Below are 26,899 nucleotides of genomic sequence, written 5' to 3'. Positions count from 1 at the left end.
TAATAGCTTATTCTTCTCATTGCTTTGTTTTATGTGCTCTTAAGGGTACCTAAAAGCCACGGAAATTTCCATGGACCTTGGGATCCAGCCCTGCTATAGAAATTGAAAAGTTCAGCATGGAACTGAGCTCCTAACTTCTTAGAAATTGAATCTTCTCTGAATTGGGGATATGAATCTCTTCCCTTTTTAGGTCCTTGTTCTTTTTTTACTTCCTTTTTTTTAAGCTGCAATTTGACTTACTGCTGGTTTATTTCAGGGAAGAAGCCAAAACCAGCTCGTCCTGAGTCCCCTACTACAACTCCAAACATATCAGTGAAAAAGAAAAATAAAGATGGAAAGGGTAAGTTGAAGAGTTGTCACTGAAGTTTTTGAAAGAAAGTTGTTTCTAAGTGATGCGTAAAAAGAAACCATTTGTGATATAAAAAGAAAATGTTCACTAGTTTTCCTGTGATGTAAAACCAGGCCTTAGGCTCAGGGGTATTTAGCATCTCATCTTAAGGCAGGTGAAAAATGAGTGCATGAGATTTCTTGGTGAAATACCCGGTTCCTAGGGAGAGGAACATGTTTGTTACTTTATAGCAGGGGTTCCTGGAAACTCTTCAAGCTCCTGCAGAGGCTCCTGTATTTTGAGTGAGCTCTTGGGGTACTTTGCATTGTATTAAGGCTTCTTGGGCTGTGGTTATTTTGACAGATGATCTTTGAAAATGTTTTCCGTCTCTGTCTGCCTTAATTCTGCATGAGCAATTACTCAGTGATCAAAGCTGCTTGTTGGCGGCAGAAAGTACTAAGCCCTAATAAGACTTGGGTGGAAAACTTTTGGGTTTGATACTTCCTTGATTCCTCCTGCATTTAAAACCAAGACATACCGTAGAACTGAAACAGTAAATAATTCCCTCCGCTCCAAACTGTTCAGTAGTGCCTGTCAGTTTTGTCCCCAGCTCAGTTGCTTTGCTTTGGGGTCCAGCGCCGGAATTTGAATGGCAGCCTGATGCCATGGCCCTCATCACTTTCTGCGCTCAGCAGGAGCTGGAAATGAGCTTTCCCTGTGTCACCACAAGTGCTTGCACACACCCCTGGGGACTGATGGGATGTGCTTTCACGCATGCAGTTCCTGCCAGAAGAGAAGCCCAGCCAAACCTGGAAGGTGTTGGTGTAAGAATGGCAGAGTTTCTTGAAATCAGAAAAATAGCTACACTGATAAATGAGTATGGGTGGGTTTTTTATTTCTTTTGAAGAGGGATTTTCTGCAATAACAGGAAATAAAGACCAGTATGTAAGCAATAAATATTTAACAGGTTGATGCCAGCAATTGTGAGTATGCATTATAGCTGCTTTTTTTTTAATTCAAATCTTATTTTTAACTAAAAATGAAAGAAGCGTGTCAGAGGAACCTCCAAGTAGTGCTCAAATGAAATAATAGAAGTATTAAAGCAGCTAGCCACAAAATTAAAAGGTGGGAAGAGTCTAATGTTTCTGTTGATGGTAATAAGGATACACCATATTTCACATTTGTCCATTGTTGGAAAATTCAGAAGGGATTAAAAAGAAATGTGTTGACTGAAACCACTGCTAGTTATGAAGAGAACTACCACAAAAGCATTTGTTTTGAATGTTGTTGAATGTTGAGGAAAATAGAATTGGAGTAAAGGGGATAATAATACAGCTGGCCATGGCAGGGAAGCAGCAAGAAAGTTATGAGAGTTGCCCCAGGGTAACACATATGGTAAAATATCAAGTCCTCCATATAATTACTTGATACGATATATGGAGAAAACTTGAGTTTTCCACATATTTCTTCTTCTGCTGTGACTCTGAGGAGGTTTAAAATTCTGCCTGTGAATAAAGCATTTTTGCAGGCAGTCCTCTTCACAGTGATTTTCAGTGGCTAAGCAGTGATAAGTTTTCAGATTGCCTTGATGCAGCTGAGCATTTTTAGTCTAAACTACAACAAAAACACCCTGGATTGGATGGCAAGTGGCTGGGAATTCTCTTGCTCTTGTCTGACACTGTCTTCCCTAAGCAGTTTTAACCTTTGCCTTTGGGGTGTCTTAAGGCCAAGGAGGCTGTCTGTTCTGTTGAAGCTGTGAGACATTTGCTGCAAAGGCAGTATTTTTTTCACTGGGGATGCTCACTTTTCAAATTTCCACCTACTGGTGGAGTTGCTACCATTTTTTAGTGCCAGTGCTGATGATTTCGCTGGATATTTGCAAAATATAGATTATAATACAGTAGTATGTGAGTTTTTGTTTGTAAGGCACTTCCTCGTGTTGAAAAAAGTTGAGACTGGTGGATATTAAACTTGGAAAGAACTGCCAGGTTAATTGAAGCTAACAAAGGAGATCCTGTCACGTTCTGATGCACTGAGCATCACTTTTTGTGGAACTTCAGGAATCTGCATACATTGTCTATGCTATGGTTTTGCACAGCTACTTGTAAGAGGTGATACTTTCATACAAGATGTTTTTTATTCCTTTCTCAGACTAACAACATATCACTAAGAAGCTTCTGTGCACCTTCAAGTGTCCAAAAGAACATCAAATACCAAAAGCCTTAAAAAAACCAGGAAGAAAGATCTCATCAGTTACACGAGTTTAGACTCCTTAAATGTACTTTAAGAAAAAATATGCAAATTTTGTAGTAGTTTTAAGTATTCACAATCTGTGAATTTACTACTGTTTCTTGATATGTGGTAAACACCGAACAGATGTGATGGATTTCCATGTATAAGTGTTTGTGCCTGCTTGTTTGTAAAATGAAGTTGGATCGTTATGTGCTAGCAAGTGCAAAATGTTCACTGGATTAAAAAAAAAAAATCTTTTTCTGAACTTTATTCTTGAAGGTTTGCCTGCCTCAGCATGTGCTGCTGATTGCCCCGTATAAATCTAATTGTTGAAACCAAGGGATTTGTTTAGCCTTTTAAAGGATTGTAACACTTCAGTTCAGCCAAATATTTAAGCAAGGGCTTAATTTCCAGCATTTTCAGAGGGCGGACCTGAGCCCGGTCCTGTTTGAGGTAAAGCAATAGTGACGGGTTCTGTAACTGGATTAGGCAGGAGGAAGGTGCGCACCCAGGTGACTGATGTTTAAAGCTGGTGATTGGAACAGAGTGACTGTAGGTTGACAGGTACCTTACTCTATAGGCTGCAGACAGTGGCTGGTGTTTTTGAGCACCCAGATCAAAACAACTAAGAAGAATCTCTTCCCATGTCCTTCCATCTCTGTTTCCTAGTCTTGTTGATATGTTACATTGTATTTGTAAAGATACCAGCTTCTACATATTTAGGTTATTAATAAAAAATTAGGTTAATTAATAAAATATAGTCCACTAATATTTTTCCTTTTCTGTATCCTGAAATACTTTTCTTCTAGGAAATACAATTTATCTCTGGGAGTTCTTACTAGCCTTGCTCCAGGACAAAGCTACATGTCCTAAATACATCAAATGGACTCAAAGAGAGAAGGGCATTTTCAAACTGGTAGATTCCAAAGCTGTGTCCAGGTTGTGGGGAAAACACAAAAACAAACCTGACATGAATTACGAAACAATGGGTAGAGCTCTCAGGTATGTGCATTTTTCATAACAGACTTTTTTTTTGCCTTAGTGTTTGCATGTATTAAATGCCTCATCTAATTTGTGTAACAATACATAAGAGTTAGTGTCTGATCAGTTTGGGAAATGGAGAAGTTATTTCAGCAAACTAAATAAACTAACTTAAAGTAACCCTTACTAACCTCAATCACTAATCAGCCACCTTCAGTCTCAGCTCAGATATTTTCAGTGCTGCTGCAAAAACTGCATCTTCACAGTCAGCCGCAAAGTAAGAGACTGATGATTCCAAGTGTAATAATCCTTTAACAAGGAATTTGAATCTCTTTTCTGAAAAAAGTTCTAAATTAAGGTGCATTAATGAAATTATTTCTCCTTGTTGCAAAGGGTCCCATTTCCAGTGCAAGGTAAATTTTTGGAATTCAAGTCTGGCTGCACTTCTCTGAACCTGTGTGTACAGGCAGTTTTAAAACTTTGTGTGTGTCTGCCTATCAGGCTGAGATTTTTCTCATACCTAAGAGACTGCAAAATAGGCAGACACCCACAAAGCTTCAGTCTTTTCTGCAGACTGATAATTGTTCAACTCGACAGCTATGTATTTCTTTTCACCTATCACCTTGAGGTGTGTGATATCTAATTGTCATATGAATTTGTAGATATAGCAGAAGTAGTTCTGTGCTGTTTCCTTTGCCTTGGTGTAGCTTAGATGTCTGCTCGTGCTTACTGATCAGTAAGCATGGATTCAGGTAACTGAAAGAACTCTATAAGTCAAGAGGAGAATCACAGGTTTCATGCAACTTTTTTGAACAGTATGAGTTGATACCAGAGCTGCGAAGTCGCAGATCTCCCAAGTCACAGAGCTGTTCTCTTTTGCCTCAAAGTTATCTGAGGTTGAAAATAAAGCAAGGAAAACCAGTAAAATAAAGTTGTTTGAGGGAAAAAATAATCTGTTTACTTGGCCGCTCCTTTATAATGAAGAAACTAGGGACTTAGAATATGTTGTTAATGCTGGTCTTATTTTTGGAGTAGGGGGAGGAGATATTAGCCTTTTTCTTGTTGTTTGTTTGGTTTTTTGGCAAAGAAACCTACTATGTAACTTGATATGTGTGTGCTTTAAACAGATACTATTACCAAAGAGGAATACTGGCTAAAGTAGAAGGGCAGCGTCTGGTATATCAATTCAAAGAAATGCCAAAGGATCTCATCTGTATAGATGATGAAGATGCGAGCCCTAGCACTGAGTCATCAGATTCAACTCTGCTCTCAACTCCTGTGGCCAATAGAAACCAGTCGAGCAGATCTAGAGCATCTGCGAATGCGGGAACAAAGGGAGGATCAACCACAGTGCTAAAAACAGGAAACTCGAAGCCTGCTAAGCTGAAGGAGCATGTAGAAGTTGTACAGCAGCAGACACCTGGCTTGAGTTCAGAAGTTTTGAGGACAATGCAATCTCCGCAGCCAGTACATCCCACTCAGCTTTTTCGGACACTTCATGTAATGCAGCCATTGCAGTCCCTTACAGAAGGACATGCAGCTGTAACCAGTAATGTTCCGGACGAAACGCTAAATCCCTCAGTTCAGAATATAAGGTAAGAAAATGTTTCGAATATAAATGTGTGAACAATAATAAATGGACAATGGCTAGATAGACTACATTCTTTGTTTTGCTTCCAAAAAATGCTCGTCTTCCAGTTTGGCTCAAATGCAATGGTGTCTTTGTGACTGACCCTGAGAACAGGGAGTTACTATAGCACACTGTGATGTGTACATTCATCAGTGCTTGGCCTTTAGTAGAGGGAAGCTACATCGTAGGCCTGATGCAAATCCTTTGGAGAGGAAAAATACACAACTTGTCTTTAAAACTGGTATCATCAGTTTTGCCCCACAGCAGAGGCAGTATTTTCATGGCTCTGCATTTTCACTGACCAGTGTCTTCACTTTTGAATTATACACGGTGTGTCTGTGTGATCCCTTCAAAAGGATTTTCCTTCTTGTTTCTTAAGTTTTCTTCTAGAGAATTTTTTGTCATCTCTTTCATCTTTTGTATTGTCCCTGGTTACAACAAGGGAAAGCTCTGTGTTATCTACTCCAGTGTTTTGCTGCTGTTACAGTAGCACGTTCTTTTGATTTTAGAGAACAATTAACAGAATAATGTCATGGGAGCTGTGTATTTGCAGACTGGTTTGAGAGATAGTAAGGCTTCCACATTTAATTTATAAGTCAGCTGGCTAGCACTACACAGCCTTTAAGCATCATAACTCCTTTGCATATACCTCTTAGAAGCAGCACCTTAGTGGAAGAGGCTTTAAAAAGTATCTCTGAAGCCTGGTTTAAGCCTGATGGAGCCTTTTCATCTCCACTGACTACAAAAGACCTAAACCAAATAAATATTCTTGTAATCCAGGCCCCTCACAGGAATGTCAGGAGTTGTATATGGTGATTCTGGACCTTAAAGCTGCACATTCTTAATGTTCATAATATGAACACCACTTTTTTTAATTTTTATTTTTTGAGCTTTGCTGTGTTAACATCACCATTACAATGGTTATCGTTTTGTGATGCAAAATGGCAATTATGCCATTTCCTGCTCCTTTCCTCTTTAATTTCCTTTGAAAATTACATCCAGACCCACCAAAAGATTCAGAATGGTACTGACTCTCTGAAGTTAACTGTGCAATTTTGTTAGAAAGACATAGGAGAGACAATAATGAGCCAAATAATTTCTTTGTTTCCAAAGAATAAGTTTTGCTTTCTCATCTCTGCTATTTAGAGGGATGCTGGCACAACCAGAGAGTTAAAACTCCACTTATATAAAAGAAAAACGCAGAATAACAATAATAGTTAGATTTTTCAGAAGAACTGAAAAAGGAACTGAAACTGTTTGGATCAGTCTCCAGAGGTGGATATAACAGAATCAGTAAGAAATGTTTTAGGAGATAAACAAATAGCTGAGGAAGCTGGAGATGTATGTACAGGAAATGTCAAGCCAAGACTGCAGCTTCAATCAAGAAAAAGTTACATTATTTCTTCTTTCCTTGGCGTAAAAACCCCCCAACTTTAAAATTACCTCTGAACTTCCTAGTTTGAATCCTGTGGTTTATTTGTTTAATTTCTGTAAAAATTATGAAATGTTTTCATTCATGCTGCAATATAAAAAAATTCACACTGAAAAGAGAAATTCACTGGTTAGTGAAGACTGCAAGGGAAAAAATACCTTGCACCATGAAAGCAAACTGGAGTTACCATTTTTAAGTAGGCAATATCTGCTTTCATTTGTCTTACAATTCAGAAATGCATGATTTGAAATCAAATTGGGTTTTGCTGATTTTTCTGACCCACTAGAATTAGTTCAAGATCCACATGGGAATGGGAAGGATTGTATTTGATCAGAAGTTTATGTAAAAGATAATTATGAAGAATTTGCCAAAAAAAAAAAAAGAAAGAAAAAACACAGTTTTGGAATTAATTTAGAAAATCAATAAAAATCTGTATCAAGGCGATGCCTTGTAAGCTTTTACAGCTTGGGAATTAAGCTACTCTGTACAGTGCAATCCTACGATTTCATGGTTGATGAAGGATTTAATTACTTTTAAAAGTTGATTAGGGCAATGTAGTGAAAGGAAACAAGCTCAGACATGGTAGCTATGCACTACCATTTAAATCAGTAGAATAATTCTATTGAACACTAATAGGGGAAAGTTCAGCAACTGGCAGTTAAATAGCTCTAGGCTAGACATATACCAGATTATTTATCATCCCAGTATCAATTGTATAGATGGTAAACAAAAAGAAGTATCTGTAAGACCTAGTAATGCAGGCAGGGAAGTCTAGCCTAACATTTGGAAAGCTGCTTAGTGACATTATGACATCCAGTTATTGCATTATGGTGTTTCACAATTGGACCTTGGGCAATAAGCTGAGGGGAAAAAGTAATAGAGATGATACATGTGTGAAGTTCAAATAAAGTAAAAGCCTCAAACCCTTAGGGTTCTGTACTGCCTCCATTTTAATCCGTTGTTTGTAACTTCCAACACTATTCCACAAAGTCTTCAGTTGCCCTTTCCTTAGCCCAGCTGACAGTGTCTCACGTGAAGGGGGGAAAAAAAACCAGACTAATCGAATCTTTTCAGTACAGTACGTGTTTACTGAGTGGTATGGAAATAAGAAAGAATGCACTAAGGTGTCTGAGCAGTCAGAGTGAAAATAAATCCTCAACCCAGATTATTTTGGTGTGCTTTCAACCAGGATGGGCCAAGCTGCAAACCAAGGTGCTGGTGAGTTCTGTGCAGTCACTGCCAGTTCCAGGCTCTAAAAATACAATTTATGACAGATGCATTTCTGCTTGGTTTCAAAATGTAAACATCAAGTAGTGTGGTGAGGTAGAATGGCACATTGAATATTTTTTGGAGCGTATGTTTTGGGTCTTGTTTTATAATAAGGCTGAAACAAAGGAACTGGATTTGGGGGTTGTTTGTTCAAACAGCTATAAATCTATAGGAGCTGAATGTGTTTGTGTACACATTCTGAATTGCTGCAATGAGGCTTTCAAAAGGGTTGAGACGAATGGTCTGCATGATTTGAAAATGTACATCAGGTACGATTGCCATTATGGAATAAGAGCTGACAAACCTGATGTAGGCATACTCTCCCTAGGGTTGTTGTTGGAGTCACTTTTTTTGTTGTTGGAGTAGTTTTATAAGGAAGGTGAGGACAAATAGCAACATTGGTTGCTAGTTGGTGTTAAGACTTTGGGGCATGTAGGTCACAGAATCACAGAATGGCTGCAGGTGGAAGGGACCTCTGGAGAAAATCTATTCCAACTCCTCTGCCAAAGCAGGTTCACCTACAGCAGGTTGCACAGGAACACATTGAGGTGGGTTTGAATATCTCCAGAGATGGAGATGCTACACTCCCTGGGCAGCCTGTTCCAGTGCTCCATCACCTTCACAGTTAAGTTTTCCCTCATGTCCAGGTGGAACTTCTGTGATCCAGTTTGTGCTTATTGCTCCATGTCCTTTCGCTGGGCACCACTGAAAAGAGTCTGGCCCCATCCTTTTAACAGCTGTCCTTTAGCTACTTGTAAGCATTGATAAGGTCCCTTCTCTGTCTTCTCCAGGCTAAAGAGACTGAGCTCACTCAGCCTCTTATAGGAGAGATCTCCAGTGCCCGATGATCTTTGTGGCCTCCACTGGACTCTCTCCAGTAGTTCCCTGTCTTTCTTGAGCTGTGGAGCCCAGAACTGGACACAATGTCCTTCCCCTCTGCTCTGCCCTAGTGAGACCCCACTGGGAGTAATCTCCCTTGACCTGCTCGCCGCACTCTTCTCAGTGCCCCCCAGGATACCACTGACTGCCTTGGCCATGAAGGCGTGTTGCTGACTTATTGTCAGCTTGTCTTCCAGGACCCCTTGGTACTTCTCCACAGAGCAGTAGTCACGGCCATTTGGGCAAAAGGCAATCAGTGTTTGTGACTGATCCTCAAAAGTTTTCTGACACGTGCAGTGGAGGGCTCATGTCACCTTCCCTCCCCTGTGCTAGGCAGCATTGCCTGGGAAAGTCTGCTCCCCGAGCATCACTGGAAGCATGTGGCAGCCATTCCACAGGGCCTCTGTGTTTCTCAAAGACATAGGCATGCCAGTGAAAATCAATGGTTGATTCTTCACACAAGAGCAGCAGTGGCTTCATTTATCATTGCACAAAGCTCGTGGTTTTGCATACTTTGAGGGGATGGTAGTGTCTTATCCTGAAGTGGAAAGGTCTTGGCTTTTGAATGGGTTTTGATGAGCTTTTTATACATGTTTTGGTGCTGCTGTGTGCAGGGGAGTCAAGGAGAGGTGTTGCTCGCTAGGGATAGGGGCCCCTTCAGCCCCAGTGCTTAAACAGAACAGCCGTGATGTGGTGCAAACCCAAACTTGGGATGTGGGGCAGGAGCAGGGTCAGGTTGTGCAAACTGGGGTTTGCTGACCGGGGAAGGCATTCAGTATCACCAGTGGGAATATTTGGAATCACAAACTCAACTGCTGTCTGGCAGGTCTAACCGCTTGGGCTCGGTGGATGCAAACACAGTTACCACAGTCTCCACACAGTCTCCACTACCACAGTCTCTCTTGTGTAACTGGGAGCTGAATTTGGCACCACGTTTCCAGTGGTAAGGCAAAAAGGAAAATGCCTCTCTGGATGAGCATTTTGTTTCTAACTTTTTCCAATGAGACAGCTTTTTAGGGAAGGCAAAAAAACTCCACAACTTTTTGAATTTAGCACTGGTAATATTGTTCTTTTTAAACCAGAATGACTGACACAGTTTAACCAGAATATCTGGTTTATTGCCCTGCTGTGTTTTAGCTTGGAATTCAGAGGCGCTGAAGTAGCCCCAAAGTTCAGCTCGAAGTTCATTGTATCATTCTGAGCATAAAGGGCATCCTTTCTATTGCTCCAAAAAGTGTACCTCTCCTGTAAAGCTGGGGACTTAACCTTGTCATGGGTAGTTTAGGACATCATACTGGGCACTAAGGGGCCTGCATTTGTGCAGTTAAGTTGCTCCCTAATGTGACATGGGCTGCAGACAGAGAACTGCTTTTCATTTACCTTTAATCTAGACTAGCAGTGATTTGTGAAGGAGAGTCTTCTGGACGGACTAAAAAGAGGTTCTCATGTTACTAATGGTTCAGAGAAGATCATATTGTGAGTAGTTTAACATTTTATGTCTCTGTTTGTTATTGACCATGTGGGATATAGCTGAGTCTTCTTGCTGGCATCTCTGTTTACCAAGGAACTTGCAGTTAGCTGACTGCTGACAGATCCTGTGTAATGCTTTAGCAGACTTCAGGTTTGAAACACAATGCTTCTATCAAAATTCAGTTTATTGTTTCTTTTCTGTATTTTCAAGTTGTCATTGTGATAGTTTGGACAGAGCATGTTAGAAGACCAGTATCCTGACTCTGTTCTGTATCTGCAAGAAAAGCTAATACAGACCACAGAGGACCAGTGGGATATGCTGTGTGTTCACTTCTGAACTGGAGAACCGCTCCATGATGAATCAGCCACAGCTTTCATCTTGACCTCTTTGCAACCTTTGGGGTAGAAAACGTTGCAGTAATTCATCCTGAAGGTGACACAAGCGTGGACCACAATTGCAAGATCCTCATTCAAGAGGAGAAGGAAGTAGCTGAAGGTGAATCGTGTTTTTTCTGGGCATGAGCATTCTGTGTAAGAATAGTGATGAAGTCATCAATATGTCAACATGATTGTTGATTGTCCCAATAAGCAGAGGGAATTACCTTTCAACGTCATGTCAACCCCAGGCAAACCACATATTCTTTCTGCTGTTGTTCCATAATCTGTTTCTGTGTCAGGCTATGATGTATTGGTGGTCTGACTGCAGCTATGCCGATGCTGAAAAATAGAGAGATTTGTCTAGCATGAGTTTATCAACTCTGAAAATGTGATTATAGCTGCTATTTCAACTCAAGTGTTTTCATCTTGTGTCCTGTGTAGACATTAGCTTGTGTAAGTTGTGCAGTGAATGCCGCCATTATGTTCTGTAATCATAATTTATACTCCATCTATATTGGTTTTGCTCGAGCTTGCATAACCACACAGATGCAGGGAGGCAGCCTGGCACTGTCTTACTGAGATTCTGCATTGGCCATCTGCTTTTGGTCCTTTATCCCGGGATAAGAACAAGAGTCAAATCTGCACAATAACAGCTAACGTAGCCCATTACTCCTCTGCTGTTCCTATAGGTATGCTGAATAAAAACTGTCACAGGGTCAGCCTTGGCAAAGAGCTCACTTAGGCTCCCTGGGACTTGATGGAGAAAATGAATGAAGGAGCAGGATGCCAGCTGAGAACTTCTGGATAATCAGAAATAGCTCCTGGCTAGTACTTGGAAGGCTTTACCCTGATGGGTCAGCATTGGTGCATGTGCTTTGCCTCTGTTTGCAGTTAGATGGTTGTCTTCCATCAGTGCAAGAAATTGCATCTTCATGCTCTGAAGGAAGGGCTACACTAAAAGCTCTCCAACACACCGACTAGCAGGTACTGTTGGATCTGGCTCACTGCTGTAGCCTTCCCCAGAGGAAGGGAAGCAGGTGATTGTTGCAGGGAGCTGATCTCTCTCATCATTTAAGTGAAGGCTTGACTGCCTTTCAAGTTTCAGGGTAGTGGGGAAAGTGCCATCCTGAGGGGTGTTGGTCAGAAGTAGGCTGATGTGATCTCAGTGGGCTTCTGTAAGAAACTGGCATTTACCTTAAAACAGGGTGTCCTTTTCAGAACACATTTACAATAGGACAACACTGAAGACTTGGATTATAGCCAAACATTTTAATTTAATTTTCCTGCAGCTGAGAAGGCCTTCTCTTATGCCAATTTTTTGTTTAGTTTTGTCATAGGTAGGAGGAAGCCTGCTTATGGCAGAAGGGACTTCATGGTCATCTAGAGAGATATATTTTGTTTCTGTACAATGAGAGGCAATCCACAGGAGCTCTCTTTGCATGTCTTTAGCAGTGTTGAAGAGATGGGGTTTCTGCAGGTCTCTGTTTGTAGCCAAGTTTCTGAGCTTGAATTCAGGTGAGCGTGCAGTTTTGTAAAATTCTAGAAAGCGGATTCTAAGACTGTGTCAGTCGGTAAATAGGATACCAGACTTGAGAGTTGAGTTCTCTGTCTCTGCCCTCATCATGTAAGAAGTTATGTTGTCCATGCAGAGAGCTAGATGAGAACAGGCGAGTTCTGCCCTCCCTTCAGAGGAGACTGTGCTCAGACAGAGCATGAAGGCATCAAGTGCCTATCTCCCTCTCATGGACATCTCCCCCTAGGCTGCTTAGTGGCCCCTGTATGGTTTGTGCTGAAGAAGGGCCAGTGGCTATGAGGGAATATGTTGGGGTGAGTATTGACGAGATTGTTGATGACTCTGAGGATCATGTCTAGTAGCAGAGCTGTGAGAGCTCCCAAGCTGCATTTGGTTGTTGCTTCCTGTAATCACTCGAGAGAGATTGTCTCTGACTGGGGCACCTGAAGTGACTCCAGCGAGCACATACCACCCCTGCACCTCCTGATTCTTCCTAGCTTGGCAGAGTTGTTTGCAGCCAGTTAGTTGAACAAATGGGGAAAGTCCCTGGAAATTTGCCCACTTATCTCAAGGCCATCATTTCCCCTATAGCTGTAGGTTAAACAATGTATATGTTGGAGAGGCAATTGTACTCTGGTACCTCTCCCTATGCATTTGTTAATATTTCCTTGCTTTGTTTTCATATTGTTCTGTCAAATACTTTATTTTCCTTGGCTTGTAGCTTCAGTATTTTTTTTTTGGTATCTTCTCCCTTTGTTTCATAAATTTCACATAAGTTACCATGAATAAACTTGCTTTTTCTGCCTGTCACTTAGTGTTTGCTTTATCACCAGTTACCTCTTGATGAGCTAATATGGCATTGCACAATCCTAGACTGTAAACGGTACTAAAAGAACCAAGAATTAGATGATCGTTTTCTGCCAAGCTAAAATTACTTGAGAATTTTTGTCATTCTTTACTGAGTTGTAACCAGACCATTTTATGGCAGCATTTCCTTTTCATCAATGTTGCTCAATGTTCTTCTAGGTTTTTTTTAGATTCAACAGGAACTTTTAAAGAAATCGCCCGATAGATTTGTACCTTAGAATAGCAAGGACATTAACAAATTGACAGTGAATTCAGAAGCATAGCAAAATACAGAGTTCAAAGCACCTCAAATAGAGTAACTTGGTGTTAACAGGTCATCATATGTAGTATGTACTTAAAGCAGGCAAAACAATTAACCTCTATTTTTTAACATTATTCAAGGCAAATAGTTGGAACAGCTAGATTTTGTTTCTAAGCAGATGCAGTTGTCCCCAGTTTTACCAGTTAAGCCCAATGTCTTGCTTGTCCATCATTATCATAAATAGCAACCTGTATTTAAGTGCTGCGTGCTACTTAATCCTGTGCTTGTACAGTTACCCTCCAGCAAGTTCACACTCTCTGGGTGTGTATGCGTATATGCATGTTTTTATATATGTATATAATAACATCGCTAGGCTGGAAAAGACCTTTGAGATCATCGAGTCCAACCAAACCTGTCCAGTACTAAACCATATCCCTGAACACTTAATCTACCCATCTTTTAAATATCTCCAGGGGTAGTGACTCAGCCGCCTGGCTAGGCAGCCTCTTCCAGTGCTTGATAGCCTATTTGGTGAAGAAATTTTTCCTGATGTCAAATCTGAACCTCCCCTGCTGCAACTTGAGGCCATTCCCTCTCGTCCTATTGCCTATCGCTTGGGAGAAGAGACCAACATCCACCTTGCTACAACCTCATTTCATGCAGTTGTAGACAGTGATAGGGTCTCCCCTCAGCCTCTTTTTCTTTAAGCTAAACAACCCCAGTTCCCTCAGCTGCTCCTCATAAGACTTGTAGTCCAGCCCCTTCACCAGCTTCATTGCCCTTCCCTGGATGCCCTCCAGCACCTTAGTGTCTTATGTAAGATATATATCATATATCCTTATATGTAATGTATATATTATATATATCTTGTATATGCATCTTGACTGATGGAGAAGGTAGAGCATCTGGAGGAAACTATTAGTCACAGTATGATGTACAGGTATGGGAGTGGCTTTTGGGAGAAAAAGAATAGCTAAACACCAGTATACAAATACTTATTGCAGTGTGCTGAGACAAATGCTCTCAGAGCTGTTTCTCCTAGTGCTTTGCACAGTACTTTTTGCATTGATTAACTCCAGGTCACACTTTATAAGCTTGTCCTTTACAGACATTTAGCAGTTAGAAACTTTTATTTTTACTGTTTTTTTCATTTTAAAACTGCTATAGGGACAAGATAGTAGCCTGAAAGTAATACTTGCATAGCAAACCAGCACAGGCTAGCAGCTTCAGCTGCTGCTTTTCAGAATTGTGACTGTTAAGTTGATCTTAATCCTTCAGGCTCAAGTAAGTTTCTTCATGGATTAAAGAGCTGGCTTGGTATCTAGTCAGACACTTTCCGTGCATTTCTGATGGCAAGTGTCAGTTTTCCCTTCTTAGCTGCTCCAGTTGCAGTGCTGGGCTCTGTAGATTTTTCCTGGGTTGAGCTCTCTCTCTGTGACATTTTGATTTTGCTACAAGTTTGTTTAAGTATAGGTAATTCAATTTTTGTTAGTTTTTAAAAAAGCTCTCGGATGTCCTTGTCCTGTTACTAGTTGTGACAGAGTAATTTGTGGGTTTTCTGTCAAGGTTCCAGGTTTATTTGCTGGGGAGTCAGGAATACTTACCATTGATAACCCTTATCAGACTTTGATGTGAGCTTGGTGCTGTCATTCTGAGCCTCGTGCTTTAAGCTTGGTTGCTGGCATTTCCAGAAGTTGGGAAGAAAGAAGCAATCACTCTAGCTGGTGCTTCATCTCCAGCCAGCCCTTGCTGGCTGAAGCCATGAGCTTCTTCCTTGGGCTGTCTCCAGATGTGTGTAACAGGAGCTCAGGATTGACTCTGATGTCAGTCCTATCATAGTTTCTATCCGGTCATTATGGCATCTGTGACGAGGCCTGCATGCGAGCCTCATGGGCAGAGGTTTAGATTTGTTTTGCTATAGCAGCATTCCTAGGCGCCAACTTTCTCTTCTTTCTTGTGAGGATGAGAAAGCTACAGAAGCAAATTTCATTCCTTGTATTATCAAGGTATGTTGGATGTGGAGAAAAGATCGCCTCCGGCAGCTGGAGGGTGCTCAGGGAGGAGGTGCTGATGTGCTCTGGGCTTGACATTACAGGAGCTGCTCTTGCTGAAGCAATCTGTGGTGCTCATCTAGAGACCTCTCCCAAAGGACTGAGCTGAGGAGGACCTGGGAAATCCTCTACAAATTTTCCTTCCCTTGTCTCTGCTGCTGTGCTAAGGATGGGGGACTGCAGCTCCCTGTGGGGTTGAAATACTGCCAGCAGCAGCGTCTACATCCACATTGCCCTGTAGCTTCAGCATCACTTAAGTCCTGCTTTGGTAAGCTTTTTGCTGTAACTGTGATAGCCAGAACGTGGCTTTAAATTGAAGTTTCAAATATCCTGGGTCAACGGCTAAGCACTGGCAAGCAAGTTTTCACAGAGCTGTATAAAGTAGGTACTAAATAGGCAGAAGAACTCTGGAAGGGAGGACGTGCCAGAGTAGATGTATAGTAGGCAATCCTTACTGTGTAGCTCCAGACCAGTCTTCAGAAGGAAGAACATGCATGGACTTGAAGATACAAGCATTGACAGTAAATTGGTTTCCATCTAAAGGGATTTCAGCAGTGGTAGAAATAAACCAAGAGGAGGAGGAAACAGTTATTTTTGTTTTATGTCAGTGCCAAGTATGTTCAAGAAAACCTAAGGGAGAGCTTACGACTGAAAAAGGGGAGGAGGGTGAGCAGGAGAAAACCCTGAAGATAGGCAGGACAGGTGGAAAGGAAGAAAAGATTGTTAGAGACAGTGTGGCATGGTGGGCCAGAGCACGCTGTGGGAAGGCATCAGAACACTTATCCCTCCCTTTTGCTTGCCCTCCGCAGGAAATTTTGTGCTTACCCAGGAGCGTGTTATGTTTGGGGTTTTCTGTTTGTTTGTTTTGTTGTGTGTGGTTTTGGGTTTTTTTTAAAAAACTCAGGTATATTGCATGACTGGAATGTGTGTGTGTGTTTCATTCACATCTCTAAATCACTGTTGTCCATTGTAATAGTTGTATACTCCAGCAATATGACTGCTCTATCTTCCAACGTTGCCCTCTCAGCCATACATGCGTAGAAAGTAGTATGGTACCAAAGTCTGTGAGTGTGCAACTGACGGAGTCATTCCTAATTTAAACTCATGTTTTAGGAGCAAATTCTGTTCAGTTGCTTTACCAGAAGGGGTGTACAAGCCTGGCAGACAGAGAACTCTGCATCCTGGGAGTTGGAGAAGGTGCTGAGCAGGCTCTCTATTACAGTGCAGATGCTTTTACATATGGATAAGTATATATTTAGCTGTCAGGAGAACTGAGGCCTGACATATGAATTCCTTGGGCTGGGTACCTCATGCAGTTGATGGCAGAGGTGTAGTGGGTCATGCTTGGGATGTTGGTTGATGCTTGAGAAGATCATAGATCAGTTTTTTGGATGAACTAGTGACTGTGTCAAAGGTAGGCTGTTCAGTTTAGTGACGATAGTACTGTTCATGCAGGGTAGCTTAATACTGGGAACTGTGTTGCTGAATCCAGGAGTCAGGTTCAGTTCTTGTTACATCAGGGTAGTGACTGCTGCCTCTTTCAGAACCCTTAGTTAAATAAAATGTTTACGATACTGTCCTGGTTTCAGCTGGGATAAGTGACAGGGGACAGGACAAGAGGGAATGGCCTCAAGCTCCGCCAGGGGAGGTTTAGGCTGGACATTAGGAAAAAATTCTTCACAGAAAGGGTCATTGGGCACTGGAACAGGCTGCCCAGGGAGGTGGTTGAGTCACCTTCCCTGGAGGTGTTTAAGGCACGGGTGGACGAGGTGCTAAGGGGAATGGTTTAGTGTTTGATAGGAACGGTTGGACTTGATGATCCGGTGGGTCTCTTCCAACCTGGTTATTCTGTGATTCTATGAAGAGTTAATTTTCTCCCTAGTAGCTGGTACAGTGCTGTATCTTGGATGTAGTGTGAGAATAATGTTGATAACATACTGATGTTTCTAGTTGTTGCTAAGTAATGTTTATACTAAGGACTTTTCAGCTTCCCATGCTCTGCCAGCAGGGAGTGCACAAGAAGCTGGAAGGGCGCAAAGCCAGGACAGCTGACCCAAGCTGACTAAAGGGATTTTCCATACCATACAACATCATGCTCAGTATATAAACTGGGGAAGTTGGCTGGGGATCCTTGCAATTGCATTGTGCATCACTTGTTTTGTATATTTTATTATTTTGTTTCCCTTTGCTGTCCTATTAAACTGTCTTTATCTCAGCCCGCGAGTTTTGGCTTTATATTTTTTTCCCCCTTTGATTGTCTTCCCCATCCCATCAGGGCAGGTGAAGGAGTGAACGAGGGGCTGCATGGTATTTTGTTGCCAGCTGGGGTTAAACTGAGGCAGGTGCCAAGTGATTTTTCCATGGTGTGGTGATAATTCTTTTTCAAAATTCAGCATGAAAGTGTTCTGACCTTGTAATCTTTTCTAATCTTAACAGGACTTTACAGACTCCAACCCAGGTTCCGGTGGTGGTTTCTCCTGGAAATCAGCAGCTGCATACTGTAACACTCCAGACAGTGCCTCTTACTACAGTGATAGCCAGCACAGATCCAGCCTCAGCAACAACATCCCAAAAATTCATTTTACAAGCCATTCCTAATTCACAACCCATGACGGTTCTTAAAGAGAACGTTATGCTACAGTCTCAGAAACCAGTCTCGCCTCCTTCCTCAATTGTGCTGAGCCCAGCACAGGTTCAGCAGGTGCTCACCAGCAGCGTGCAGACAATTTGCAATGGAACAGTGAACATGGCTTCATCTCCATCCTTCAGTGCCACTACCCCCATGGTAACGTTTTCACCCAGCAGCTCCCAGGTGGTAGCTCATCCCTCGGGCACGGTGATCACTTCGGTTATTAAAGCGCCAGAAATGAAACAGATTGGCGTACAACAAGTGGTGAAAGAAGAAGACAGTGACAAACTAGATGACACTGAGCAGACGGAGCAGAGATTCCAGCAGCAACCGTTTGTGATGGTAGTGTCCAGTCCGAATGGTTTCCCATCCAACGTGCAAGTGAAGCAAGAAAATGAGCCATTGGAACCTGCTTCGTATTGATAAATAAAAAGACCCTGTGGATGATTATTTTCCTAAATGTGATGGGACCTTTTCATTTATGTATATATGGTTTGATTCTGAAGCAAGATGTTGCAAAGCTACTTGATTTCTACAGTTATTTGTTAGAACTCATGCTTTAGAGTGGATTTTGATTTTCTGTTAATTGCTAAAAGCTATCATATAAATAAAATTATATGTTACTCGTGTTTCAAAATACAGGCATGAAGGAACATGCTTTTTACGCTATGCAGACTTTCTTCTGAGGTTGTTGGCCAAAGTTTCAAATGTCTTTCTTTCTTCATCTTTTCAGCCTGTTGCTGATTAACATTGCAGTAATGTTGTTATAACCTTTTCTGTTTAATTCATACATGTATCATTTAACTTTTGAATCAAGTTACTTGTAGTGTGAGACATTTTCATTCCATGTGTATGAATCTTTATGATCAAATATCTGTTCCGTACCGGTGACTTACACCGGTTTTAGACTTTGATAACCAGCTATCCTCTTTCATTTTTTGCAGCACAAGCTCTTGTGTGTGCAAAATGGAATATACACTCCTGTTGAGAGTACACAAAACATTTATTCCAGTAATGGACGATGCCACGTCTATATTTTATACAAAAACATCAGATATATTTAATTACTGAATCTAACGGCTTCACTACAGGTGCAAATGTTTCATGCCATTTTGCAATTACAAAGTTTAACAATTTTGCTTTCTACTTAAGATTATTTTGTAAGGGGGGAAGGAAACAAAAGATATACAATTTATGCAGGTATTTGGAGATTAATACTGCTAAGAGTTCTTTTTTGATTGTAAATAATGTACATTCAGTGTCACAAGGAAGTTTTTTCAGCTAATTTGTTTCCATACAAATTTTTGATAGATGCAAATAAGATCATTATGTTTAGAGGTCTAATGTTATATGTATTCATATTACAGAGTGAATTTGTATTTAAAGACAAATTTTTAAATGATGGAGCCCTTTGAACCTTGGGTCCTTGTCTTTTGTATTTTTAATTGGTTTATTATGAAAATAAATCAAGTTGAAAAACCTTTTTCTGTATTTATTCTGAAATGTTTTTATGTTGCTGTAGTGTTTTGACGATCATTATAAACAACCAGAATACACTGAGAAACAGGACGACATAATTAATCAGTGTGAGTCTGGGGTGGGACCTGAGCAATTCAAACATCACTTCCAAACAGGCTGGAACACGTCCAGTGTGCTGTGGGCATCCTTTGCTATAGCAGCACTGTACACTTCTGTAGCTCACATCAGAGTCCAAGAATGCAGCTTAAAACTTCTTTTCCATCACTTTCCACAATGTTACAGACAAGAACCCAAAACTTTGAACCTAACTTTGGGGTACCACTCATTGCAAAGGTCCTTGTACTTCATATAACACAACTGGTGGCCCAAACTACTAGTTTCAAACCCTCACAATTCCTGTGTTTCAACAGAAGGTGGATTAAAAATAACCATGCCTGGTGAGGTTAGTGGAATGTAAAATGAAAGGAAATAGGACTTTCTATGCTTGAATTCATGTAGTAGTTCTGTTGATTGGTTCATAAGGTTAAATTTGATTTTAAAGATGAGCATAGGAGTACAGCAAAAACTAACGGGAGCAGACCCGTGGCAGAGTTTGGTCTAGGCAAAACTTTACAACCTGCATCATGGGACCAATTCTGTGGCCACAGCTGCCCTGTTTAATTCCATGTTTCTTCCCTCTGGCTCCCATGCAGTTTGGCTTCCACCTGTGAATCCAAAGTACCTCATGCAGTGTTCAGGAAGGCTGGCGGGGTCCCAAAGGGTCCAGTGGTTTATCCAGCAGCGCTCCCCGCAGCTGAGGAGCTCTGGCAATACTGCTAGGAATGCGGAGAAGCATTGTAGAGGCTCATCCCAGCGGCTCTTTCAGATCACTGATAGCACTGGATAGGGAAGCTCAGGTTTATCTAATCAGACTATAAAATTGGGATTTTTTTCCTGTAATACAAGTATTTTGTATTACTAGTAAAACTGAAGTCAATACATGACTGACGTTACTGTTCTTAAATGTGGGGAAGTTGTTCTGCTGATTTACTGGAAACACAGGAAGAAAAAAAATCACACTTTAAGGTTACAAGTTTGCCAGCAAGATCTCTTGCCACAGATGCAACTACTGGACAGAGAAAATGGTTTGTCATTCATTAATTACATCAAAATATCTGAAATGTGGGCAGTTAATAGCACTCTCAGACTTTTACAGAACACATTCAGATAATGTTATTTGGAATATCATATACTGTTCTATCAAGCTCCACCAGATTATTTATAGACCCAGAAATAAATAGTGAGCAATATAGATGTGCAAGTATTAGAAGTTATACTTTTTAACTATCAGAGGCCGGATCGGGTGGCGCAGGACGGCAGGGCTGCACTGTGCTCTCCAAGCAGTGCTGTGACACCATCAGTTCTGGATTGAGATGAATATTTTGCACACAATTTGAATGCCTGTTTTCCTTGCAAATGTGTACCTGTGGGTACGTCAGCTGGAGACATGGAGACCACCTCCAGCACGCAGAACCCGTCTCTAGCAGCAGACTCCATTGTGTAGCCAACAGTAAATGTAAATCCCTCCCTTCCTACAGCCCTTTGGCTCCAGTTTGCAGCCCGGTGTATCCGTACTCCCCTTGGAACAACTCACAACCCAAGAGCTCGGCCTGCGGGGCCGGAGCCACTCCTTCCAACTCACACAACCTCCCTGCCTGTGGCCAAACCAAGCGTGCCAGCAGAGAATTGCTAGGTTGGAAAAGACCTTTGAGATCATCGAGTCCAAGCGTACCTGGCCTGTACTAAACCACATCCCTAAGCACCTCGTCTATTTGTTTTAAACGTCTCCCGGGATGGTGACTCAACCGTCTCCCTGGGTAGCCTGTGCCAGCGGCCGATGAACCTTTTGGTGAAAAATTTCTCCTGATATCCAATCCGAACCTCCCCTGCTGCAACTTGAGGCCACTTCTTCTCGTCCCATTGCTTGCTGCTTAAGAGACCAACACCCACCTCTCTACAGCCTCCTTTACGGTAGCTGTGGACAGTGATAACATCTCCCCTCACCCTCCTCTTCTCCAGGCTAAACAACCCCAGCTCCCTCAGCCGCTCCTCCTAAGACCTGTTCTCCAGCCCCTTCGCCAGCTTCGTTGCCCTTTTCTGGAGACACCGCGGCACCTCAATGCCTTTCTAGCAGTAAGGGGCCCAGAACCGACCGCAGCACCCTCGGGGCGGCCTTGCCGGGGCCGAGCACAGGGGCACAATCACTCCCCGGCCCCGCCGGCCGCACAGGCTTTGATACGGGCCGAGATCTTATCGGCGTTCCTGGCCACCTGTGCACACCGCCGGCTCGCGGTCAGCCACTGTCGACCAACACCGCCGGCTCCTCCCCAGCCGCTCCCCCAGCTCCGTGTCACCAGCGAATTCGCCACCTGCTCCCCCCGGGTCCTGGGGAAGCGCTGGCGCCCCCCCGCGCGGAAAGGCTCCTGGAGCCGCTCTAGCGCGCCAGCTCGATGGTAATAAGGGAGGCGCGCACCTCGGCAAGCCACAGCCCTAGAGCCGCTCTAGCACAACCGGCTCTCCCAGCTCTGTGGTGATGAGGGAGTCCCGCCTCCCGGCAGCCCTCGCGCGGCCGCGGCGGCGTAGGCGGAGTCTACGTGGAGAGCCCCCCACCCCCTTCCCGTCAGCCCTTGCGCGCCCGGCCTGGGCGTTCAACGCGCGGGAGGGACCCGCGGGGCCGCCCCCGCCCTCGCCTCCCGTCAGCCCTTGCGCGGAGCCTGCGGGGGGGGGGGGGGGGGGGGGCGCCGCCCTTCCCATCAGCCTTTGCGCGGCTGCGCGCGGCGCGGGCGTTCGCGGCGTGGGCGGAGCCTGCGGGGAGACACCCCCCCCATTTCCCGTCAGCCCCTGCGCGCCGGGCCTGGGCGCTCAATGCACGGGTAAGGGGGCTACGGGGCCGCCCTTCTCCGCCCCCTTCCCATCAGCCCCTGCGCGCGGGGCCCGGGCGGAGCCGCCCCCTTCCCGTCAGCCCCTGCACGCGGGGCCCGGGCGGTCGCGGCTCCTCGGCGGCTCGAGAACGTTCCGGGGGCGGCGATGGCGGCGGCGGCGGCTCCTTCTCCTTCTCCTTCTTCTCCGCGGTGAGCGACCCTCTCGCCCCCGCGGAGCCCCCGGCCGCCCCCGCCGCGCCCGCTCACGCCGTTGTGTTTCCCCGGCAGGTTCTCGGACGCGGACATCGACCGGGACCCGGGGGCGGCGGCACAGGTGGGAACCGGGCCGGGGGCGGGGCCTGGGGCTGGCCGGGGCCCCCCCCGGAATCCTCCCTCCAGCTAGGGGTCCGCGCGGTCCTGTCTGAACGTTCCCTGTGTGGGAAAGGGAAAACCGAACCCGAACAAACCCGAGTTTAGTGTTTGATAGGAATGGTTGGACTCGATGATCCGGTGGGTCTTTTCCAACCTGGTTATTCTATGATTCTATGATTCTCTTCCGCGTCGACAGAAGAAATCAGAGAACAGTTTGGGTTGGAAGGGACCTTAACGATCACCCAGTTCCATGCCCCCTGCCATGGGCAGGGACACCTCCCACCAGCCCAGGCTGCCCAAGGCCCCATCCAGCCTCGTCTTGAACACCTCCAGGGATGGGGCAGCCGCAGCTTCCCTGGGCAACCTGTGCCACTGCATCGCTGGCCTCCAGGAGAATAATTTCATCTTAACGTCTAATCTAAATCTTCTTCCTTCTAATTTAAACCCACCCGCCTTGTCATGTCACTGCACTAAGTAAATCTGTTGTGTTTTGTGGTTAAAAATGCCCCAGACTTATTGGAGAAATGTGTTCAATCTTTTACTATTTATTTTGTCCTCATCTGTTTTTCCCCCCTTTGTGTTTTGTGAGGATCAGAACTGATTTTTATTAAACCTTATAGCAGCCTTCCAGTACTTAAAGGGACTGCAGGAAATCTGGGGAGGGGCTCTTTCTCAGGGAGTGCAGGGATAGGTTGTAGCGGAATGCTTTTAGGCTGAAAGAGGGGAGATTTCGATTAGGTATTAGGAAGAAGTTTTTTACTGTGAGAATGGTGAGGCGCTGGCACAGGTTGCCCAGAGAAGTTGTGGATACCCCATCCCTGGAGGTGTTCACAATGAGGCTAGATGGGGCTTTGAACAGCCTGGTCCGGCGGGAGGTGTCCCCACCCATTGCAGGGGGTGGAACTGGATGATCTTTAAGGTCCCTTCTAACCCTAACCAGCCTACGATTCTATGATTAATTTCACCTCCATATAAAAACCTCACATTTTTTACAGTGACAGCAGTCATTCACTGGAACAACCTCCGCAGGGATGTGGTGGAGCCCCACCACTGGAGGTGTTCAAGATGTGACCACACAAGGTGTTTGACAACCTCATCAAGGCTCCCTTTCACAGGAGAAGTTGGATGAGATCATCTTTTGAGCATTCTGTGATTAACAGGTGAAATCACAGACTCAAAGGAAAGCTCAAGTCAGAAGGGACCTTTACAGATTATCTGCTTCCAATGCCCCTGCAATGAGCAGGGACTTTTTCAACCAGATCAGGTTGCTCAGCGCCCCATCCAACCTGACCTTGAGTGCTTCCAGGTATGGAGCCTCCATTACGTTTCCGGGCAACCTGTTCTGGTGTTTCACCTCCCTCATTGTAGAAAACTTCTTCCTTTTATCCATTCTAAATCTACCCTCCCTTCATTTAAAACCATTACCCCTTGTCCTGTTGCAACAGACTGTGCTTAAAGGTCTATCCCCATCTTTTCTGTGGGCCCCCTTTAAGTACTGGAAGGCTACGGTAACGTCTCCCTGCAGCTTTCTTTTCTCCAGGCTGAACAGCCCCAGCTCTCCACCTGTCAAAATATTAATGTGCTTTCAAAAGTTTTTCTTACTTAAAGCAGAAGGTTAATGATAATACAGAACTGGAAGGCGGATGAGTATTTCTGTTTGACATATTTTGAAGGGGAGAGGATGTACATGGTTAGTTCTGCTTGAACAGAGTAGGTGGCAGAAGCATAATATGTTACTGAATTATCTTTCCATAAAGAAAATGGTGAAGCTGGATCTTGCAGTTCTTTGGGGTTTAGGCTAAAGCTTATAGAAGGTCTTCAGAAGATAAGTGACATAGTGACATCTAAATGTAACCAAATACATCTGGTGTAGTAAAACTAATTTAAAATCTAAAAAAAAATAATAAAATAAGTTTCCCATTGTGTGAGAGAAATCCCTACCAGCAAAAAAACCCTGACACCAAAAGGTCTTTGGAAGTATTAAAGGTTATTATGGGAACGTGCATTTCTGATCTTCTATATTAACATAGTTGCTTTGCTTTTCTAGTTTATATTTCAGTGCTTTGTATTTTCAGCACTTTAAAACAGTATCTAACACCTTCTATAGGCATTATTTAATGTCTGACACGGTAGTGCTGGTTTTACCTGTGTAGCCTTTTAAAAAAGTACTGAACTGAGTCACCAGATTGTGCTTGGTAATCTCTGAACTGTCTCATAGTTCAATGCAGCATTTTGCTGACATAGAAACTTGGATCTACATGTAGAATATGTTTATGTGATCTTAGGTGTTTTTTTTCAGCTCATCTACTTAATATTTCTAATCTGGGAAACGATATTAATAAATGGTGCTGTGTAATGCTTCCACACCTGACTAGACTCGTGTCCAGTTTCTGCACTGTGCCCTCAGGACTTTTGCTTCCTTTAATTTCTGGAGAGCCTGCTTAGGCTTTCTGCACTTGGATCTGATAGAAGTGAAAGATCATCTTTCCTCTTTAAAGGCTCTATGTATGATAAAGCTACTCTTTAAGTTGAAAAAGTAGCTTACTGAATGGAGACCGAAAGCACCTTTAATTCATATGAAGTCTTACCAGTAGCATGGAGGGACCTGATGAACGTTCCCAATGTGTTTAGAATTTGGTTTGCAACTTGGTTGCATGCTAAGGGCTTTTAGAGTCAAAATAATAGAAAACACATACTTGAGCGTTTGGGGACAGCATATAAGCTTGTTTTAAGTAACTTGCTCATGTCCATAACGTGGAATTCCTAGTGCCAGTCAAGTATTACTTGGCTGTGTTCTCAAATGTCTATGTTATAGGAGCAACTTCTTTTGATGATTGTGTCTGAATGAGGTGCGATGACGTATTGATAAAAAGTCAACAAGGAGATGAGTTCCACACTGTTTGAAAATGCTTGGGTTTGGTTTTCTTTTTCTTTTCTTCTTGGGGTGAAGGCTCATTCTGTAGGAGAATCTGTTCATGTGCTGTCTGCTGGTTCTAATCGGTGCTTCTGTCATCAGTACCGGAAATAACGGTTAAAGTGAGAGGTCATCTGTCACAGAAGTGACTCTGAAGTGCCTGTTGTGTTCAGTGTTGGAGTTAGACCCCACTTGGTTTTGAGGGCCAAAAGCATAGTATGAACCAGTCTTAATGCATGGGTTCTTCATGTCCCTCCTGTGTGGAAAACCTATAGCCATGAGTATTTCTGTAACGATGGCTGCTTTTGAATGACTTTAAATCTTGGGAGGGCATTAGTACAGTAAGATTGAGTTAAGGTGTCTGCTGCCTGCCACTTTCAGGCTCCCTGAATTTAACTGGCACATTCCTTGTACATCGAGTTTAAACTTTGTGAATGAGAACTGAGCAGCAGATCAGCAGTCATGCCAGTTAGAGACGTCTCAGAAGAAAACATCCTTAGTTAACAGAGTTGGGTACAGTATTTTTATGGGTGTTTCCGAGGTGCCATTTCATGGGTTTTATTGTGTCTTTACAGGAGCTCACGACAGCTTTGGAAAAGAATCCAGAAGATGCTGAATATTACTGTCAACGAGCTTATGCTCATATTCTTCTACAGAAATATGCTGGTAACATCTTCAGACAACACTGAGAATCCTCTTATGAGTGTATTATAATGTCGTCTTTATAGAAGACATCTTCAGTCTCAAGCCAATTTAGTAGTAAAGTGTTATCTGTAACTTAATATGCTGCCTTTACAGTTAGTGCGTAATTTTATAGTTTACTTAGTCATTGATTGTTTTTGTTTCTGCAAAGCTTCCAGTGATTTGAATACTGTGCAGTCCTAACTTTCCGTTTGATTTTAGCTTAGTATTATCTTAGCAGCATTTTTTTAAGTAGACTTCTTAGGCAGATATTTAAGCTTTTTTTTTTTAAGCATCTTCCAGAGACTGCATCGTGTCATGGTAGGAATGTGATAACTGGAAAAGTTTAACTCAGAAACTTAAGTATTGGTCTGTTTTTAATTTCCAGTAAAAAAAACCAAAACAGATTCATGCTTCAGATCCAAGTAGAGGATGTGACTAAATGAAAATTATACTACATCTTGTGTAGAGCTCTGCAGCTGAACGAAGGGTTCATCCAGAGCAGCTGTGGCTAGATTTAATTCAAATGATGTGATTTGTGTGCAAGATAAGAAAGCTAACATAGTACACTGCAAAATATTTTTCAGTACTAAAAGACTCGCAGTTTAATGCTTTTTATAACATGTTATTATATTTCTCACCTTTGAAATTAT

At 43.0% G+C, this 26,899-nt stretch overlaps 2 protein-coding genes across 6 annotated transcripts in view; both read left to right on the top strand.

Annotated features, from left to right (window-relative positions):
- ELF1 (E74 like ETS transcription factor 1) overlaps nt 1–18,336 on the top strand; it is an 86,291-nt gene extending 67,955 nt beyond the window's left edge. For all 5 annotated transcript variants that reach the window (XM_069880790.1, XM_069880828.1, XM_069880810.1 and 2 more), the window contains exons 6-9: nt 257–340; nt 3,370–3,562; nt 4,669–5,136; nt 17,708–18,336. In XM_069880790.1, the coding sequence (XP_069736891.1) occupies nt 257–340; nt 3,370–3,562; nt 4,669–5,136; nt 17,708–18,323 (1,361 nt within the window). In that variant the 3' untranslated portion in view covers nt 18,324–18,336. The remainder of the gene's footprint in view (nt 1–256; nt 341–3,369; nt 3,563–4,668; nt 5,137–17,707) is intronic.
- Nucleotides 18,337–22,388: 4,052 nt separating this feature from the next.
- The window catches only part of SUGT1 (SGT1 homolog, MIS12 kinetochore complex assembly cochaperone), a 29,844-nt gene continuing 25,333 nt past the window's right edge, over nt 22,389–26,899 (top strand). The window contains exons 1-3 of the mRNA XM_069881013.1: nt 22,389–22,489; nt 22,568–22,613; nt 26,141–26,231. Coding sequence (XP_069737114.1) covers nt 22,446–22,489; nt 22,568–22,613; nt 26,141–26,231 — 181 coding nt within the window. The 5' untranslated portion in view covers nt 22,389–22,445. The remainder of the gene's footprint in view (nt 22,490–22,567; nt 22,614–26,140; nt 26,232–26,899) is intronic.

This window comes from Phaenicophaeus curvirostris, chromosome 1 (genome assembly GCF_032191515.1).
Source record: "Phaenicophaeus curvirostris isolate KB17595 chromosome 1, BPBGC_Pcur_1.0, whole genome shotgun sequence".
Lineage (NCBI taxonomy): Eukaryota > Metazoa > Chordata > Aves > Cuculiformes > Cuculidae > Phaenicophaeus > Phaenicophaeus curvirostris.
Note: the sequence above shows the minus strand (reverse complement) of the source record. Positions and strands in the feature narration are given on the sequence as shown.